Source organism: Ornithodoros turicata, chromosome 6 (genome assembly GCF_037126465.1).
Source record: "Ornithodoros turicata isolate Travis chromosome 6, ASM3712646v1, whole genome shotgun sequence".
NCBI lineage: Eukaryota > Metazoa > Arthropoda > Arachnida > Ixodida > Argasidae > Ornithodoros > Ornithodoros turicata.
In genome coordinates, this window is record NC_088206.1 from 23,544,700 (window position 1) to 23,566,054 (window position 21,355).

General features: G+C 43.5%; 1 protein-coding gene across 2 annotated transcripts; it reads right to left on the minus strand.

The window, feature by feature from the left end:
• Nucleotides 1-4,401: 4,401 nt before the first annotated feature.
• On the minus strand, nt 4,402-21,027 carry LOC135396437 (ADP-ribosylation factor GTPase-activating protein 1-like). Of its 2 annotated transcripts, none has more exons than XM_064627399.1 (13): nt 20,842-21,027; nt 20,458-20,539; nt 17,775-17,884; nt 17,530-17,701; nt 16,894-17,018; nt 16,742-16,837; nt 11,644-11,755; nt 11,530-11,586; nt 8,855-8,920; nt 8,174-8,337; nt 8,052-8,123; nt 6,601-6,693; nt 4,402-4,544 (listed from the first exon to the last, which is right to left on the minus strand). In XM_064627399.1, the coding sequence occupies exons 2-13, from the start codon at nt 20,515-20,517 to the stop codon at nt 4,457-4,459; spliced, it is 1,215 nt and encodes a 404-aa protein (XP_064483469.1). In that variant the 5' UTR covers nt 20,518-20,539; nt 20,842-21,027; the 3' UTR covers nt 4,402-4,456. The 2 variants fall into 2 exon arrangements, with proteins under 2 accessions (XP_064483469.1, XP_064483470.1); XM_064627400.1 differs by having other exon boundaries at nt 20,820-21,027.
• Nucleotides 21,028-21,355: the final 328 nt, after the last annotated feature.

Consider the following 21,355-nt stretch of genomic DNA (forward strand, 5'->3'; position numbering starts at 1 on the left):
AGAGTCCTTTGACTCAGAGAGCACCGACTAAGGAATCCTTACTCGGCTGGTATCTGGTACATGGAGCAGGTACAATTGGCACACGATAGCGATTCTGTAACTTTTACAAAGGCCGATCTGCATGGCAACCTGCTTAAACCCATACACGCTGGCTGAATCATCCAGGCTTACAAGGAACTGGAATCAGGGGACGTGGACATCCATGCGAAATTCATGATGGCTGGACTACTATCTCCACTTGCAACGGAGAAGGACTGAACACTTTGAGGCAGTGCAGTGTGATAGTGCAATAAACCGCGTACATAAGTTACCTCAGCATCTTGGGCCTTATTTCTTACATATTTCGTTCTCGTATTTTTCTGTCATTTGGTTCGAATATTTTGCGGAACTTTATTTTCGTGAAGAAAAGAGCGCCTGCGGATTTCGCGAAAATTACTACTTATACGGTACTTTGCATTAAACACATTTAATACAGTAGTACCGCCGTCACTATCCCTCTCGGACAGAACACAATCCAGACCTGAATACTATGTCCATTTCTGCTATTCGCATAGAGAAAGAATGCTCCAGCCATTTCCTGATTAACTGAATGCCTAGTAACTGTAACATATTTGCAGGCACACTGCGCTGCACATTGCATCCAGTGGGCTCGTCCTATTTTGTTGTCGACTGCCAACAAAAGCTCCGGTGCATTTCATACCTCGCTGAAGTATTTTCATTTCTCACCCTGACAGCTTGCAGGGTTCAGGGGTTCATCCCTGTCCCTAGTTCTTTCTTTCCTCTGACAATAACTGAAAAAAAAAAAAGGATGTTGCTATCGTGGACACCACATTCTTTGCCAGTTGGACATAGCCATGGCTGTGCCTAGGCCAGGATGCGCACTGCCTCCGCAGAACGCTGTCCGCCCGATATAAAGGGAACGACCAACACGATCATCATCATCACCACCCACTATGGGAGTATACCACAGGTAGTCAAGAGGGTGTAGCATCTTACGTAGCATTTCTTGCATTATTGTAAGTGTGACTGAATCGTAAGGTGGTAAAGGCGTGGAATGTAACAGAGCAAGGTTAAATGTGTCTGGACGTGTCATAGTATGCTTGGCACCTCAAATTTTATCATGGCAAGAAAGGGAACAAAGCTCCTCATGTTGTAACTATGCTTATTATTTCTTGTGGTCAATGGAATAAGTCATTTATGCTCTACAGTGAAACATATTTCGTTCTAATTCCTCGGAATGCTATTCTTTTTAAAAATTGGCCCTTTTCAGAAATGAATAATGGTAGTGATGACGTTTTCTACTTTCTGTGTCGTTGTCCCCACTCTTAGAGGGATTTCATATCTTAACAAAATTTATAGATGTAAACATTTTAAGGTTCAGGTCACTCTAGTGCTACGTAGTCTGAATTGAAGTCATTCCTGCACAACATATACAGTAGAACCTCGTTATAGTAACTCTGCTTGTAGTAAAACTCCGCTTATAGTAAACGAGAACTCCGGTCCCGATAGAATATATACATATACGTATATGCCCCTGATATAATAAAACTCCTGATGTAGTAAAATTTCGTCCTGGTCCCAGAGAGTGTACTACAAAGGGGTTCTACTGTATTTACGGCCTGTTTCAGAGATAAACTTGGCAAAATACATTTTTCTTCTTTTTGGAATTTTTGAAGAATGTTTATCTGGTCCGTCAAAATTAGCCCCTCAAGGTGGGTGTGGATGTAATCCCCCCCCCCCCTTCCAAAGAGAGGGACGTCAGGATAGCTTGTCCTTGAAGGCCTCAACCTTTTTACTTTTACAGGAGCTTTGCGGAAGACTCTTCCGCCACTGATGTCTATCTGTTCCTCACTTCTTCCTCAACTATGTAGATGCAGGGTACACACAAGGCAGGTCAAGTGCAAGTATCCTGCAACACCGGTATAAAGAAGCAGTCCTTTGCTGTCGTAAACCAATGATGGAGAGAAAACTCTCCAAGGTGCTTCGTCATCATTTGTCTTTTTCAATGCCTTGCTGGCAATCAGGAACAGCCTACTCTGTTCATCTGCATCAATTTTTCTGGCAGTTTCAATCAATTCAGCTGGCTGCACGGGTAGCTCTCTCATGTTGCTAGAAGTTTTGGCACTTTACTGAGACTTTCTGTAAAATCACGTGCCAATGCAGACATTTTACGCCCAAAAGTGTTTTAGCTGTGGGCATCCTTTCAGCTGTAGGGATGAGCCGACAATAATGCTAAAAAGCCTCGAGGTCAGATAAACTCTTATAGAACAAGCGTATGATATTCAAAAATGAGTCACGAAACACCACTACCACGCTGAAGATAAAAAACAAGTGACTGACCTTTTGTATGTGCTATGGGGAGTTCTATCGTCCTTGGCGATGAAACTCCCCATTCATCATCTCAAAATAAAGTTGTTGTTATTCAACTTGTCGCATTTTCAAAGCACTAAATGGTTCAAATGCAAAGTTCAAATGGGCCAAGTCGAGCTAACACAAAGTGGCGGCTTCCATGAGCCTTGCCTCATTGTGCTTTCAAAAAGTAATTTTAGGCAATTTTTGAGGACTAAATGGTGTTATGGAATGAAGGGAGAGGGTGCAGGCAAGCTGGTATAGACTCATGATTGGTCGTCCGTCCGTCCTTGTTCCGTGTCTCTCGGTCCCCTACCATAAACGGTGGTTGGGCATTAAGGCACTAACCTCCCATTTATAGGCACAATTGGATGAATCCAACTGTGGTCCACACCACCCAATTCGTGCTCTTGTTTCGACAAGGCACTGTTGAACCCACAGGTAGAAAATAAGCATTTGCTTGAACATGTGGGGTATACTAATATGTAATACAGACATGTCACCAACGTGTCATTAACTTGCTAGGGTATTACATGTATTATGCTTGTGTTACACACCAATGTACAATATTCTTACCATCAGTGAAAACTTAATCGGTTTGAGCTGTCTTTTTCCTTGGCAAGGACAAAAATGGCCTTTATTGACAATACAGTCACCAAGAAAATGAAGCCAAGCACGGCAACACTTAAATTTTAGATTTAACCAATAGTTATTCCTCTTCGCTTAGTTATAGCAGCCATCCACAATCAACAAGCAAGCTACCACTTACAAACCGTCCCAAACAAAGCATACTGAAATTTATTTCCTGGACGCTCTCATAATCTAACCAGAGTTCAGGTTCACCCTCACTTACAGATGAAGTGTCAACCTGCATCCAATATTTTTTTTTTTATTCCGTGTTAGCACCGTGAAGCAACTGTGGCTATGAGCGGCGTACAGATGTGGACAGATGGAGAGAGTACAGCAGGAAGGAGTGGGGGATAGGGAGGTTAGTATGCATCCTGGGCTGACTTCAGGGGAACTGTGCCAACATTCGTCAGGAAAGTCTTCTGAAAGCCCAGGGAAAACCTCAGACAGCACAGCTGGTGGTAGGATTTGAACCCACGATGTCCCAGTCTTCAGCACGACCTTGGCTACCACCAACGAGCAGGAGACGCCTTAACCCGCTCGACCATGCCGCTGGTCTGCATCCAATAGGACACACAGGAGGGTATTTGGAATCCCTTCGAAAAACCTTCATGGGCCCCACCCATGAAAATGGCACAAATGTTGTGCAGAGTACTTAATACTATGAAGAGTCGTACGCAAGCATTCCCAGCATATTGCTGCTGCCACTTGCAGTACCAAGCGTCCCACCACACTGTCTACTCCAGAGTAGCTACTGTCTACTATGGAAAAATAGCAAAACAAGTAGTACGTGCAAGTGACCACCATTGGAACAGCAACTGCAGCTCTGCACGGTCTTATTTTATTTTTCTATAAATTCGTTCTGACCTTAGTTTATTTATTTATTTATTTTTTGTCTCTCGTCAGACGTTTACATGCACAAAGGAAGCAAAAGTCTAGATACCAGTCATCTGTCTGTGGAGTTTTATGTGAAATACTTTATTGGAGCACTTGGTTTTACTTTGGTGGAGCACTTGAAGCATTGTGTTTTATGGTGCAACCCAGTAAAACCTGTTTTTACTACTCGATTTGCATCATCGTCACTTAGGGTAAAACTCGAAAAATCCCGAAAATTAACTTTGCAAAGTGCCAATTCAGCTACCAATACGGGCACTGGGGAACGCTATGCAGTGCACATTCTCCTGTTCATCTAAAGTACATCTCTTCTCTTTCTCTTTTGTCTCTTTTCTTGCTAATTTTGCACTTCTGTGGTCCTAACCATATATGCCATCGATCTTTAGGGGATTAAACTGCACATCTTCCAATTGTACAAAGTATGACACAGTGAACTTCTTTTCTAAAGCCAGAGAGGTCTGCAATACTAAAAACGCTGGCATTTCATGGACATCTTAGGGCAAGCTATCACAGCTAGGTGCAGCACCAAAATAAACATGTTCCATTTATTTCATCTTTACGTACGAGTGCAGCAGTAAGCATAAGATTAGTCCGCTTCCGTGCCCACACGTTGGTAGCCTCTATCCAGCTGTTCCCAGCCACCATCTTGCCAACCAGAATCCCAGTCGCTATCCCTGTAGGAGAAAAAAATTTGATGAGGAAGCATCTATCAAATACAGGATGGTCTGGTTAACTTGTACAGATACACAGTTTAGAGCAGTGATCCTCAACATAGGTTATTCGAGGGAAGCTGCGATCGTGCCAGCCAGCAAGATTTCGAAACTACTGCACAATGGTAGACACAACTGTGTAGAAGAGGGTCAAGCGAGCTAGATGTTGTACAAGTGGTATATTGACTTTGTTTAATCATTTATTTTGGGGTGGGACGGTCCACCCGTTTAGCCAACTGGTGATGATCATAGCTGCTGGCTCTCCTCTCTCTACAACGGGCTTCAGCCGAAATGTCCAGCGATCTCGATGCCAACGACGAAATACCTGGCACAGTCGATACCAGAGCTGGCCTGAGGTACAGACTGATGTTTCATTCATGGGAGCTAGGGCAAGGTTCAGGGAACCCCAGTTGAGAACTGCTGATTTAGAGAATGCAAGCCACAACACTTGACGTACAAGTGTCTGCTTCGTTACACATCAAGAACATCAACACTGGCTTTCACGACTAATTTATAGTGAAGCTCTTATTGTGATGCATACTCTGTGTTTCTTATGCTAACAAAATTGTAGTTCAGCATGATAAGTAAAAAATGCAGTGACGACCGGAGTGATGCCATTAAAAGGTGTAGATACTATCCATGTCGTGATCCCAGAAACAAAATAACTGGAGTGATAGCTAGTACCTTTTTCTTATGTTGCCCAACTACATTGTCATATCAGCATATATACTAATGTTTCTGAGCATCACAGTGTCTCTATCCATAGATGGTATGTTACTAGTACATTATATCTCCAATCATAAAAAACTAAAAAAAAAAAAAAAATTTAAGAGGGAAAGAGAAAAATCAGAAAGATACAACTGTTGTCTTACTGTGCAGTAATTTGATTTATATGTCCGTCCTGTGACACACCCGCAGTGGGCCAATAAATCACATTACGGTTAGAGCCTTGTGCTTTATGGTTAAACAAGGTTCCTTTCAAACTCAGTTCCAATGTATAAAGTGGCCCTATATAAAATATTAATTAAAGTTTTGGGATTTACATTTTTTGAATTGTAATTTGTCCAACTACTGTAACGGTGCTAGGACTTTATGTCTGTAGCCCTATGCCAAGCACTGGACGATTTACAAAAGAAAATTACATTGCCATAACCAAGATGGTGTAGACGCAGGCAAGCTGGTGGATCATATCCATGAGCTTTTGACTGTGTGTCGTGTTTCTTCATTGCACAAGCTTAGGCTCTCCCCATCATACACTGCCATAACACTGTTTAGAGGCAGTATACAACTTGGACGGGTAAAAAGTTCACACTCTGGGAACCAAGTAAAGTACATTTTCCATATATGCAGCCTACCATACAACACCCTGTGCATCTGAAGAACAAGATAATATCAAAAATGCCATGCAGAGAGAGTATAGCACTGTCAAAAATGGTTATTCTGTCCATTACAAGAGCTCACACACGCTGTTATTGCAATGTTTCAGAGTGTGCAGCTTCATACATTGCCATGTTTCTCCAAGTGTACCCAAGCAGCAGATTGTGCTCTGCAACATATGGCTTTTATTCCACAGAAAATGCATTGCCGGAAAAGGGAGCATTATGTCACCCATCTGAAAAGTGTACTCATGTCCTGTGTGATACTTTTTTGCGGCAGTTTGCCCACTTCTTGCACCACTTCGAGTAGGTGTACCACGGGGCTGTCCACAACGATATCCACCAACAGTTTACAATAGGAAACATACGGTAATACATGAGCAAATAATCAGAGGCACACAGAGGAGAGCATCACAAGTCAAACTGGATGTTACTCTATGTTACAAGTGAATAAAATTTTGAAATTGTTTGAATATTTTTCTGGTATGTTTCCTCTCAGGCACACTGCTCCTCCAGGTTAAAGTTCAAGGCACACATGTTTTAGAACATACTGATTCCAACATACTATGAAAGTTTTCATCACATTCCTGATGTATGTGGCAGGTGCACACATTAATATTGGCCACAAGGTGATAGCCTCCTACCTGACATCCTGTCCCAAGTCAATGAGTTTGTTATCTCCACTCTTGCGCCTACTTTCCTTTTTTGAATCTCTGCGTTTCTCTTCCGTTGGTGAACTGTAAAACAAGAGAGGCTAAAGAAAGTGTATCTTTCTGTGTGTAGAAAAAAAAGACTAAATGACACGAACAATAGAATAAAAGTTGCTTGGGTTTCTCTCTATTTTTAGAAGAAGCTGTGAAGGAGAAAATGAGAAGTTCCTCTCTCGCTTCTGAGTGGCCCTGAAGGAAAGATGTGCAAGAGGACTCTCAAATGGACATGAAGGAAGGCTTGCCAGAAAACCCTGCCATACAGCTACTGGGCTACTGAGCTACTGGGCAAAACCTCTCACTATCTCAAACCAAGGTTAGCAGCAGCAGTTTTGATTTTTATGCGGTGATGTCAAAAGGTTTGCTAGTAAAGTATAGTACGAGCAAAGGCCGCAAACCTCTTAACACATATGGGATCCTTTTTGAACACAAATGTCTCCAGTGAACTGCTATCTATACTTGGATGACCATGCACTTTCTTGCATCCACCATGCAATATTTTTACTCAGGAAGCTGTCTCTCCTACTTTTTACATTTGTAATATGAAAAACAAACGTAAATAAACTCGATTTTTTCCTGCATTGCATGGCTCTTGAGATTTTTTTCTTGAACCCTCCCAATTTGTTGCTGAATTTTTTTACCTGATCTTTACCCTTCTGAATTGTGTAAGGAAAAAATTGTGTGTTCCAGAAAACCTCAGACCCTGTTTATACTCGTAATCCACAAAATGTGATAGCATTGAGTTCCTGCAACTTTGATATCTGCATACAGGGTGTCCCAGAAATAAAGAAACTACATCACCTAAAATCATGCGGTCGATGGCATTTATTCTTACTAAGTTTCTGCCACCTATTGATATAAATGTCGTGTAACGTAAGTTTAATTATGCAAATTTTTGCGAACTGAATTCTGAAATTTGCCAAGTAAAGGTCACTTTTTTACCACACCAATGTGAGGAGCGTGTCTAATTTACTCAAATTAATGATAATTCACAGTGATATTCAGGAGCTATCCCATCGGAAAAAATAGCCGAACATCATGCTCTACGGAGCTGGAAAGAACTGAGCGAGTTTGAGTCCTACAGCTGGCTAACCTATTCCGTGACTTTCATCTTTCTACGGAGCTCCCAGAGGATAGCGTGCGACGAATTTCTCAACGCAATCGTTCTCTGTCTGACGAAAGGAGGTTGGAAACCCAGCCCACACCAGCATCACAGAAAGAGGTTACACAAGCATGGCTTATCGCGTCTCGCTTTCGCTGGGATCATGCTTTCCCTCTCCCAATTTCAGGAACTGTCACTTTTTCTACTATCACTCTGTGGGCTGGGTTTGGAACCTCCTTTCGCCAGACATGCCTGATGAACAGAAGTTGCAGCAAGGATGATGTACCTGCTCTGAGATGCCCACAAGTCCTCTTCGGCATCAAACAGGAGTGGGGCATCGCTGCAATCTCCTTGTTTTCTGTGTAGGAATTACCATGAGCACAAGGAGCGGACTCAGTGGCCACATACCTAGACCGCTGCAACAAAGAGGACCTCTCTCCAGAAGTTTCCAAGGAGCTTGACGCAAACAACGTAGACAAGTCATGTACTCCACGTCGACTTGCATCGGCCACCTTTACGCCTAAGGTGGCCACTTGAGTCTGAAGGTCTCCTATGAGTGTTCCCTCTTTAACCTTAATTTTGAGATTAAAAGAAAATGTGTGTGAGGATTGCACATATACAGAGCAGTCAAGCAGAACTTGAGAATTTGCTCAAAAAGAATTTGAAACAGTGAAGACAACACAGACAATTTCTCAGGCACACAGCAACATTTATTTTGTCAAATCTACAACTAGTCATGTCTCGATTATCCGGACACCTAGGGAGTCATCTGTTTTTGTCCGGTTAACGAATTTCCGGATAGCCGAGCCAATCTAACTTCCGGGGAAACCCCCAAAATTTGGGAGATCCCTTTATAGTTCCAGAAAAGGAAACAAGACAAAGATAGTTACTTAAAAAAAAAATGCTGATCAAAATAATAATAATCAATATGTGTCATTGTGGCACGGACAGAGAGCCCATGGTAGGGATATCATAGGTCACACCCCTGAAAAAATTTCTGGTCTCTTCATAGTAAGTTGTCTGCATCCAGAAAATAAAAAGGAGGAGCATGCAAAGAAGAAAAGCAGAGATGCCCTTTCTCCCTCTTACCTTTTCATTTACATTCCCAGATATCTCCACAACTTTCTGTGCTGCAAAGCTGCCCATCCTCAGTGCCTGTAACAAGCAAGCAAGCAAGCTTACACACAACCAACACCGGCCTTGTATGCCACAACTATGAAGTGAATGTTATCTTGCAATTTATTACACACAGATATGCCTCCAGTACACAGTAGCTTATGGTGGAACACAGAAACTTTCTTGAGCACAATATAGTTCGAACATTGCTTATAAATGCTTGTGTGTGGCTGTTGATGATGATGATTCGTGTTTTTTTGGCGCAGCAGCAACTACGACCATAATGCGCCAAGACAGTGATAAAAAGCACTAACGGTTCACGAGAATATGATCCAGTGATTGATTAAAAGGGATGTAAGGATTCGGTTAAAACTAACGCATTACTCATCAAAAGGCGTAAAAGAAACCTGTAAAGCTACAATGCCTTTAAAGGAGCTCGGAAAGCACTTCAATCGCCACAATTTTTTTAAACCAGGCGGTACACATGCCTATTAAAATGCACCATGCGAAGTAATTCTATCAACAGGTGCACAAATATCGCAGAATTCGATTTTGAAAATCGCGCCGTGCGCAACGGTGGCAATGCCCGGAACGAGCCGTCGAGCTGCTTGCGCAATTTTGACGTCGGGAAAGTGGAGCCGCTGATTGGTTTAGAGGAACGTCGTCTGCTATTTTTCACTCGGAACTCCGCCGCAGCGGTGGAAGAAGTTTCTTTTTGCCTTTTCTTTGATTCATCAGATACAGCAAATGAACACTGGTCTACAGACACCATTCAAGGTTAGGGCATGAGATTGTGGAGGCCATCCTCATTGAACTCCCCGAGCAAAGTTAACCAAAAATCGGTCAACCTGTCCCTGCTCGACATCGCTTTTCCCTACCGCGATCTTCCGGAGTAGGTGGATTATGAAACTAAACTTTAGGTGCCAGTTGAACGCTGTTCTGTCCATGTCTGTGTTTTGTATGGTGTTCGTTATCGTGGTGCCTGTTGGTTGTTCTGTTGTTGGTGGCAATAAGTATAAACACAGTGCAGCAATAAGCGCTGCTTCCGTTCACGCTTCAATATGATCGCTGCATCTATGATCACTAACTTGCCCGTCACTTCGACTAGCAACTTTGCTAGCCATTCAGTTAATGTCTCATTCAGCCGGAGGAGTGTTCTTGCCGATACGTTATCAGGTACAATCCAGTGAAATCTATCGCAATATGCCGTCGCCGGCACGTCGCGGCATCAGGCGTTGAACATCTATTGGCTGGGTTACACACCAACATAGCCAAGCAGTGTCATAAAACCAAAACAATTTATGGTCAACTCAGCAATCATAGAGCTAAACGAGAATTAGCCGGTGCAGGCTACAAACGTGGACGACACAAACTCGCATGTTAGAGTTCATCTGTGCCCGGCGCCTTTTGTTTTGTCACCACATAATGACCGACAACGCCGGTTAAGTTTGCGCCCAGCGACATATCAGCGTGCACTGAAACAACACGTGACTAGCGTAAATGTTATCTGACCATAAAATGCACAGTCGCGCGTGGGCAACTGCCAATGGCGAACTGCTTACCCAGACATAACATTGCAAACACCCAACTAACTAACCTAATAATGAACTAACCAACATGCCGCCCTGCTAAGCCAAATGGCTGCTAAAATGTATGCTTTCGTTCGCTAACACGACTTGGACACATATCGAAAACCCGTGAATTTGAGTGGTTAAATAGTGATGTTATGTTCTTAATCACGGCATATCACCTTACGTAGCAGCATTTTCCCTGGTTTTCCTTGTTTCCAGAACATGAATCCATCCCATCGCCAGGAACATCGAGGTCCTTCCTTATTCATCACTTCACAGGGAGAAAGCAAAAAAAAAAAAAAAAGAAAAGAAAATAGGGCAGCACTGACCCAGAAAGAAGCGCGGTCGCCGTTTTCTATACTTGTATTACCTCACCAGTGACGTTTTTTCCTTCTCCTCCTCATTTAACCCTGAAAAGTGAGTTGAACTGGAACGCGCGCGGCAATGTTCGAGTGTCTTTTTTTCTACGAAAAATATTGCATACGTACAAAGAAAACTTTTCTTTTAATCACCAAGTTAAGTTACCTGCTTCCACAATGCGTTCAGAACGAAAAATATTTGAGATGGCTTTCTGAGCTCCTTTAAAACACCAATATTTTGGACGAAATTAAAAACCCATTCAAATGGTACAAAAGCTTGTGTGTGGCCCTCATTATATTGGAGACAAGACAATTAGGTTAAACTTTGTCAAATACTGCAACGCCACACAAGCTGACTGCGCAGTCATGGGTTGTGCTCGTTTATTCAACTCACGCTACCCGCAAGTCGGAGTTGTGACGTATGAGAGCCATCGTACATCATCGACTCCAGCAACCCGCATTCAAAGGAGAGTTGCTGGGAGTCGACCCTCGAACACTTCTAGTGTTGAATCCTTAAAGTTTAGAACGAGAGTCGCTACCACGCGGATGACATTACAAGAACCACACTACAGCACTTTCGCCCACCAAGAGTCGACTCTCAAGTTGCTCGAGTCCAATAGATGAACGCAATCACAGGTCTCGAAAAAGAAGCCATTGTCCCCCTCTCAGAATGCCCATCAGTCAGAGTCTATGAACCTGAACAATGTAAAAGTCTTACGTTTTCGGATGCCTTGCTAGCAATCTTGGAAGCGTTAGATGCTAGACTGGAGAAACCCTGCAAGCAATCAATGTGAAAGCAGCGCAGAAAGAAATACATGCTTGCAGTACCCACCATGCTTAGTGATGACCAGGCACCATCGAATATTTCTGTAGAGGCGGACTGACTTCGAGGCATTGAGTTGCCAAAACCTGTGTATTTACCACCTTGGCTTGGAGGGATGTCACTAGAATGCAAAGAACACTTGAGCACAATGTGCCCGAAGAAGAAAGGAAAGAAAAATATGTGCTTTGTGGAACAGTTGGCACGCAGTAACTTCTGCTGCACACAACTGAGTTGCGTGCAAACAGCCACATCATGTCTGACATCAGAATGCAGGCACCCAGTGATGGGCACTTTGGGGGTACTCTTACTTTACTTCAAGTAATTCTGCTGAATACTTTCTACTTTACTTGAAGCACATTTTGCTGTACTTTTGGCTGAAGTACTTCAAGTTTATTCTTCTGTGAGCATTGCTAACTCGTTGCATGACAGCCAGCACTGCACTTGGCCCGCTACCCTCAAAGCTAAGCCTCAACGGCCTCAATGAGCTCTTTCGATTTGTTTGCTCACATATACAGCGTGTTTCACGGAAATGAGCCCAAGTTAAGAAAAAAGGTTCATCGCACACCAAAACGACGGACTGCATAGTGTTACCAGTGGTGTGAGGATACTCAAACTATTTTTGTTTTGTAATTAATTAGTCAGTTTTTGATTATAAGGATTTGAGCCAAAATGTCAATGAGAAAGTTGTAGCGGGTGATACAATGACACGAAACCTGTTGATTGCAACTTGTATTTCCAACGGATCCTTTTTTTCCCAGCTCCAAAGACTAACGTTTGGGTTTGCAAAAAACGATGCGGGAGGAGCGCCGGATCACAGCTCTCTCAAGCATACTGTTATTGAACGAAGTCTAGTCACTAGATGCTAGACTGGAAGACGAGTCTCTGTTCTCCTTGACATTTTGGCTTGACATGAACTCCTTGCGCATCTGCAACAGGTCCCTTGTTTTTTTGCAAACCCGAAAGTTAGTCTTTGGAACTAAAAAAAAAAAGTATCTGTTAGAGGTACAAAGTTGGAAACAATGGGTTTGGTGTCATTGGATCATCCGCTACAACTTTCCCATTGACATTTGGGCTGGAATCCTTATAAGGTTTATTCACTGACGTCACCTCGCTGCCATACTGTAGGTCCCTCGAAGTTATGTTCCCGCATTCGTTTGCTGCCATATGCTTTTTGGATGACTATTAACGTCAAAAACATGGAAATTGCTTGGATATGCTACAAGTCACACTGCACAATAACTTTGAAACACCAAATATACGGTGTGTGCAATATGGGTAGCTACTTGGATGGGACCTATAATATGGTGGCCGATGCAGCACATCTGCCTGCAAGCGACAGTGGCGGTTTCCTGCGGATGACGTCATGCGAATAAACCCTATAATTAAAATCTGACTAATTAATTTCACTTCACTTAATTAATTAGAAAACAAAAATTTGACGTGTGCGAATATTGAAATTTTCAAATACGAATACATCAGCAAAATTGTCCTTCGAATATTGAATTGAATATCACATCATAGGCTTCTAAGTGTAAGAATTAAGCCCTGAAAACTAGCATGGTCACAGTTGTGTTCTGCTGATCCTTAGAAAAATGCCTCAGGACATGCACTTGAAAATTGCTAATAAGGAATATACAGGGTGGGTGCAGATAAAGTAGCCCCACATTTTTGCACGTATGGCGTTCCCTGGATGACGCATTTATCCGGTAGAAACGCACAAAAAAATCGTAGTAACCCAACTCCACGTAGCAAAAAGTTATCCACGGAAATGTTGCTCTCAGTGCATCCCCATTTTCCCATGCAGAAGTCAACAAGGCGGTCACGGCACAGTTGCGTCTCGCTTCCGCTAGGCCTACCAGATCTCGTTTTGTTTCTGTGTAGGTGGCACCCGCAGCGGTAGGGCAATGCAACTGTGCTACACTGCAATGTCCCATTGGAAATAGACCAGTTTCCGCGGGTGACGTCACAAGGCCAGTGTGGGCAAAACAAATTAACAGAGAGTCCGGGACAATGAGAATAATGTGACACAGTTTGCCAGAAATTACCATTCGACAACACTTGAATCAATCTGCAATTACATACGGCAACCAGGAGTCACGTTCGTGTGGTTGACCACACAACAACGGCGTCTTTTGTTTGTGAACGGAGAGAGGCCTATACACGCAGCGAAGTTCACGTTGCAAACGATTTTATTACGCAGAGTTTGGTTACCACAATTTTTTTCTACCGCATAAATGCACCGTCCTGCGCCGCCGGAAGTTTGTACGGTATGCGGGGAACGCGCTCTGTGCGAAAATGTAGGGCTACTTTATCTGCACCCACCCTGTATATTAATGACTTAGCATAAGGCATACCTGCCCACATGTACAGTCAAATTATTTTTACAATGAAACAATGTGCTGTTCTCATGAGGCAAGCTGAAAACTGTAAAAACAACTTTCACTTCAAAAATCTTTCATGGACAGTGTTGGCATTGTAAGTGTGCTGAGACAGATGTAATGGAAGTAAAGGGGAATGACATGCTCAGAATGTGGGATCGTTTACTGATGAGCACATTCTTTTTTTTTCTTGTGTTAGCACTGTGAAGCAACTGTGGCTATGAGCAGCGTACAGATGTGGACAGATGGAGAGAGGACAGCAGGAAGGAGTGGGGGACAGGTGGGTTAGTATGCATCCTGAGCAGACTTCAGGGGGAACTGTGCAGACATTCGTCTGGAAAGTCTTCGATGAGCACATTTCAGAAGGAAAAGGAATGTAGCAGGTGCTCTCTTCTTGCACTGACAATGCCTTATGCAGTTATCATCTAGGTGAGTATCTGCACGGTTTCACTGTGCTCTCATGCATGAGCCCATCGTTCCTGACGGTAATGCATAGTTTGGAACAGCCCCATTCATTAACGCAGTAAAACCACGATCCTCGACCGTGTTGTATAGCTGTGCTTATCATGCGTGATCGTTTCCGCGACGTTTGTCTTTAGTGCTTCTTTCATTTCAGGGCGAAAATCTGTGCGTGCGCCTCAAAACTTTGTCACACCAGCACGCGCGAGTCGCGAGCAAAATCGTTCCATGCGGGTCGAGCTTCAGCCATGTCAACTATTATCGTCTATCACAACAGTTAGTGCAGTCTCAAACGACTTTGCAGAGTTCTTGTCGTCCTAGTTGGCACTTTTAACATGCGGTCGCGCAGCGCCGGAGTTGGGGAAACGATGTGGGAACATTGTGACGTCTCACTCCTTGATTATCACCGTCATCGCGCGCCACCATGATTCTATTATATATCGCAGACTGCCACGGGCGTCCCCAGAATTTTTTCCAGCGGGTACAAAGTGCTTACATGGGGGGCAAGCACGCAACCCCTCCAGCCCCCTTTTCTGGAGGCGGACGTTGCGGACTGTGCGGGTGTTGAGATTCCTATTATGACATCTGAGAATAATCATGATGACCTATGACTAAAGAGCACACTATTTTCACAAGGAACATTTGAGCTCCAGGTGGGAGGGTCACGGCCCCCCCTTGCCCCCTCTCAGTACACCAATGCTGACTACCACAAGTCTAAACCGAAAAATGCGTTCAAGACGCGGGGTTTAGTTGCATGCAGTGATACGGTGAAGAGCGGTGTTCAGCTCAATGCCAACAAAATTTTATATCTAACCGCAATTTAACCAAACTGTAGCCCTCGCACGAATGTTCAGAATTCGCTGGCAATCCACTAAAGTCGTGACTGTGCTGACGATGCATGAAGCGTACCGCGGTTTCACGTTTGGTGGGAGCAGCAGTGGGACATTAATGGGAGCTGCATGCAACTGTGTACTAGTTTCGGTTTCGGTTACCGAACATGTAGTGAGGCATTTGCAGATGAGCGTACCTCGAAAGCTCTGCGTGTAGCTTTGCAGCTGTTCCACTATTCAGGTTAGTCACTGCTGCCACAACGTACGAATTCCAGCGCACAGCCCGCAACAGCTTTGTAATGAGCTGCTATGATATTCGAACTTTTATGAATATATTCGAAAACTACGAATACGAACTGGATGTCACAAATATTCTATTCGTATTCAAAATTTTGAATATTTGCACACCTCTACAAGAAATAGTTTGAGTATGCTCCCACCACTGGTAACAGTATCAGTCCATCTTTTTGGTGTGCGATGAACCATTTTTTTAAAAACCTTGGCTCATTCTTCGTGAAACACCCTGTATAGCGTCAGTATGTGGCTTGTCTATAATGAACATAGCAGGAGCAGGCATGCATAATGTTGCATTTGAACGTATGTATGCACATATTAGTCTCCGTAAACATCTAAAAGACGTGGCATGAAAACAGCATGTTGTATTTCAAGGTACTTAAAAATACAGTCAAACTCCTTTATAGCGAACACCTTTTTAACGAAAATACCACTACAGCAAATTTTTTTGCGGTCCCGCTGGAGCCCTATAGGTCCAATAATGGACATCCTTTTTAACGAAAATACCTTTACTGCAAATTTTTCTTGCTGTCCCCTGAGTTTCGTCGTAAAGGAGTTTGATTGTATTTAAAAGTACATATTTTTGCAAGTACTTGATACTTTACTTCATGTACTTTGCTCATCACTGCAGGCACCTCATAGTGTACTTTAGTTTGACAAGTTGTAGTAGTCAACCAATAATTTTAGTACACCAGGCAAACATCTTTATTGTACCATAGCTGTGCTCTGGAATCAAGAAGCGGCTGAAGCACGTAGCGCGCGTCAACGTCAACATCCAGTCCACTACATTACCACCACCAATGAGGTAGAGTATCGTCCCTGGTGACGAAACTCCCCAATCATAATCGCAAAATAAAGTTGTTGTTGCTTACTCAGGTGATGTATCCTATCAAAATCATTTTAACAGGCACAAACAGCTTTTCCCATTCCACTGTGGTATTTCAATTCTTCAAATGAAACTGTTATTCGCTGTAGTAGTAGTCTGCTCCCAATACACAATATCTCTATCAAAGAGACATGGAAAAACTTTCAAGAAAACCCCTCTGTGCAAAACTAAGAAAGCTATGCCAGACAATGGACACCACATCGATTACACTATTCCATATTTTTCAATTGCCCTACTAACTGGAGAGCAAAATAACTTACTCCCTGCGTGAAGCATTTTCGGCTTGCACCCGTTCAAAGAAGTTGTCCCTGCTATGAGCCACCTGCTCCATATTGTAGCTAAAATTACCAGCACCACTGGAGAAGAAGACTGTAGCTGTAAACACACTTGTTACTGACTGCAAACACCTTACCTCTGGTAGCTGTCCCACCCGCCACTACAGTCAGGTTCCGGCACAGAGCTACTCTTGGGAATAGTAGATCGTCCCGCATTGGATGTCTCTTCGCTCCATGTCTTCCCCAGAACTTCAGTTGCTATCTGAAACATAGACCAGCATATGTCTCAGGATGCGTAACATGGCTGTCCATCACGATGAACGTCTATTGAGGCAGATCAATACAAAAATCAACAGCAGGGGCTTTACCGGGATAAATTCCTCGTAATATCAAAATAGAACAGTAATAAACGGCTTACAAGCAGCATTGACCTCACTGACATTGACTAGATAAAGCCTTAGTTCATTGCCTTTATGACATTACCACGAAACCATGTCACAATACTGTTAGTGCACAGGTTCCTTTCTGGACCCTTCTTGCACAAAAATTGAGGAAATTCCTCAGTGCTGTCCTCAGTAGCCTCGTCAGTGCTCAACACATGAGCAGCTTTGAGAGCTGTAGTGCATACACAAAGCACTACAAAAATCTGCTGGGGCCACCACTGAGGAAATTCCTTAACATTCTTGCAGGCCGGCCCTCTTCTTCTGCACATGCACGTGCAAAAATACATAAATAATGCCACCTCATTACAAAGGAAGGTCTATCGCACTGACCTTGTCTCTGTAAAGTGCCGCAGCCCGGGACTCGTAACGACGGGCAATGGGAGCACTCGGATCCCAGTCTGCGTGGGACTCCAGAAAACGGCGTGCTTGGTCATTGCCCCCACAGCGCATTTTCTCCAACTCACTCTCTTTCCACTTGTCCATGGTGACAGAACGTACAAAGCTGCGCACAACACTGTGTCAGTCAAACAGGCTCCCACTCTACTTCGCAGCTCCCCAAAGATATGAACTCTCACCTCAGATGAACACCCAATCCCCGGTGCTTCCCCGAGCACTCGAGACAGATCCAGATGCCATATGTAACGCTGGCCCACTGGGGGTTGTGAGCTCCACATTCAAAGCATTTCTGTAGATCGCAGGTAAAGAATATCAACTTCTGGCACATCATGTCAAGTCCTCTTTTAAAGGAGCAGTGCAAACACTTAAAATGGTCTTAAAAAAGGTAGCGGTATGTTCCGACACTGCATAACAAAGAATATACAAGCATACCACATTTGCAGAGTGTACAACAAACATCTGAGCCCCTGCATCAAAGGACACACTTTCCATTTTTTGTACAGCTCGCATCACAAGGGATGCATCATGCCGATGATCATGACACATCACAAAGTGATGGTTGTCACGACGCAACTGAGGGCATGAATGCAGTGGAAGGCATGCACACAACATTCTACGTAACATCAGGCTGTCGAGCCGAACCAGAACCGAAAACTGCACCTGAACCGAACCAAAATTTTCATGACACTGTTGAACCCGAACTGGAGCAGAACTGGAAAAAATAATAGCGCTAACCAGTTCACAATGAAACGGTTCGGACACAAAAGAAGTCAGCATAAGAGTTAACTGCCTCTCAATCCCTGAACGAGGACACTATGGTCTCCATATCATGGATTTCGCAAATTTTCACCTAGCAGTCAAACGAGGACGTATAGTAAGTATGCTTTGAGCGTCTTTTTTAACACGTTGAAGCGCAGTTGTCCTTGTGAACGCTGTGGCTAGCGCCCCATACACGCGCTGAGGTGTCTGCTCTTCAGAGAGGAGGCGCCACGCAGACGACGGCAAACGCTGGGTTTTCAAGCAAACGTCGCAGCAGTCCTCTGCTAGCAACTGCTGTATTTTCTGAAAGGTGAGTGGCCTGCCATCATCCACCGAATGAAGCAGGAATGGAGTAGACCAGTTGTGTGGCTCTATAGGACGAATATATGACTAAGCAAGCGCCCAATGCAAATTAAACAAGTTACAAACATGAAGAGTGGAGAAGGAGCATACGCAGAACAGTGCCTGTATGATTGGTGGGGGTATGAAAAATAAATGTAGTCCTGCTTACTGGTAGTGCGATTGTGTCGTGGATTATCTGGTACACTGCTGTAAGCCCGGACAGAGCAAGGCTGGCAGACTTATTTTCGACATGCTTCAGTCGATTCCAGCTTTCAGGTCGATTCATACTGCGAATGCAGTGTGCCACTCAGTACCATCGCCTATGTAAAATGCTGTCCATCTTATTTAGCTTCCGTCATGTGTATCTTGCTGGCGCTGTGCGTGTGAAAAAAGCGATTTGGGGAACAGGCAGTAGCAGGACTACACCACTTCATCAGCGTGAGTGCTATTTGCAAGTGTTCATCCATTTCTTCTTTCTCTCGCTAAAGGGGAGCACTTGGACACTAAAAACGTCAATGCAGGCAACAGCAGTAAGCTATCAGTCACGCATATCCTGATAAAAGCAACACGGGTAAATAAAAGCATAGGAAATAAAAGCAAGAATGATAAAAGCAATTTTATGGGAGATATGAAACGGAAGCGTTGAACCGGTTCAGGGCGGCAAACCGGTTTGTGAACTGGTTCGATTTTTGGCACGGCCAAACCAGAACTGAACCGGAACAAAATCCAAGCAACGCGAACCTGAAACCGAACCGAGCCCGTATTTTTTGGGATTCGGTTTTGCGGTGAATGCAAAACCACCAGTTGCAGTCTTGCACATTGGGTGAGATGCTGTGCTTTGATGGCAGTATTTTATGCTCAGATAACCCATTTATAGTCTGTATTTTGGGAAGAATATTTTGCATTCAATGTCAAAGTAGTGTTTGCTTTCATGAAAGTTGTTTTGACTGGGGATTGGAAGACACCTAAGAATTAGAAAATGAATAAACCTGTAATCGATGCAAACTCAATAGTTGACTGAAATTTTGCTGTCATTCACAACATGTCCCAACTCTCATAAACCAACCACAACAAGATGAACACAGGCCACAAAGAGGCATAGACAGGCCAGGGACAGCAACTCACAGGCCAGTTGGCAACTGAGTAAATGCTATCCGAATCTCTTTTACATTTGTTCATAGTGTTTATAGTAAGCCAACACAGCCTGCACATTCTTGCAGCATGAAAATGTTCCTTGCTTGTCATGAGACCTGCACAACATGCTGTGCAGAGTAATCGTCATCCATAGGCTGTTAAAACAGTACTTGCTTCTGTCCTACGTTCATGCAAACTTGTATTTTGTAAAACAAATTTCAGCACTGTGTTTGAATGCACCTTCACTCAATGTGTCTTGAACTACTTGTATTTACTTATTCATTTAGTTAACTTTTGGCATGAAGCAGCATATTTATGTTGTTGTACACAGCAAAACAAGTATGGTTATAATAGTTATAAGCACCTGCACGGAGCTACTAAAGTATACTTTGTTCTCTAGTAAAGTATATTCTCTGTAAACAAAGTTTGCTCTCTGTTGTGGTTTGATAACTGTTTCCTTGACACGGAAGAGTGGGCTGTCGCACGTAGAAAAAAATATTTAAAATTAGAACATTGTCGACATAAGAGACCACTGTGCCTGTCTTTAATGTTATGCTCCAACACGGTAGAACTTTTTTTAAACAAAAGTGCGAAATTCCGCTCATTAAATATGCTGGAATATCTCACATTGTTGGAATTTTTGGGTCGAAGGTCTTGTAACACACGTCGTGTTCTGGGGCTGGCCATTCTTCTCACTGCTCAGTAAGCACTGAAAACACGAAACACAGGATGTGTGAATTCAACCGGTGCGATGACATTGGCAAGGACCACGTCACACTCAAAAAGCAACGCTCCCCATGTGAAGATAACGTAGAACTTATGTAAAAACGTTGTTTACGACGTCGTAGAACCTTTGTTGACACCGGTAAGTGGTGTATCACAAACGTGTAAAAGCTCACGCATCCAAGCTATCCAAGAAATGCTGTATACATGGCCATATCGTACAACGATGTAGCGAAAGATATTGTGCCAGCGGTCAAACAACCCACCCGTTGTTCACGAATTCTTTACCTGTAATAGAAATGTACGCTGGAATATACTAATTGACTATGTTTCGTCACAGATAAGTGCCACCATGGGCAAGTTGACAGCGAATGAGAGAAGCAAAATTGAATGACTACATTAAAAAAAAAGGATAGCAGACTGCCAACACAACAGAGGATGGATGGATGGATTGCGACTTTGTCCGACGTTGGACTTTGGCTTTTCCCTGTGTAGTGGGTAGCAGCTGGCGCCACCTAGACTAACTTGTAAAGAAGGATCTTGAAAGGAACTTCAAAACAAGAGGTATATTCGATTTGGCTTGAACTATAGGGGTGTGACGACTACGGAAGTGGACTCCTTTTTGAAGCTCGGACTGGATCACTACTAATGAGACGTCGAAGGCAAGAACTATTTCACACCGACAGTGCGGAATGCACTGATGCGGAATGTACCATCTGCGATGAAAGATCTGCAACAACGGGGAAGACGAGGACCTCCAACATATGAAAGATGGAAGTCACTGAAAAGGTCAGCCAGCTGT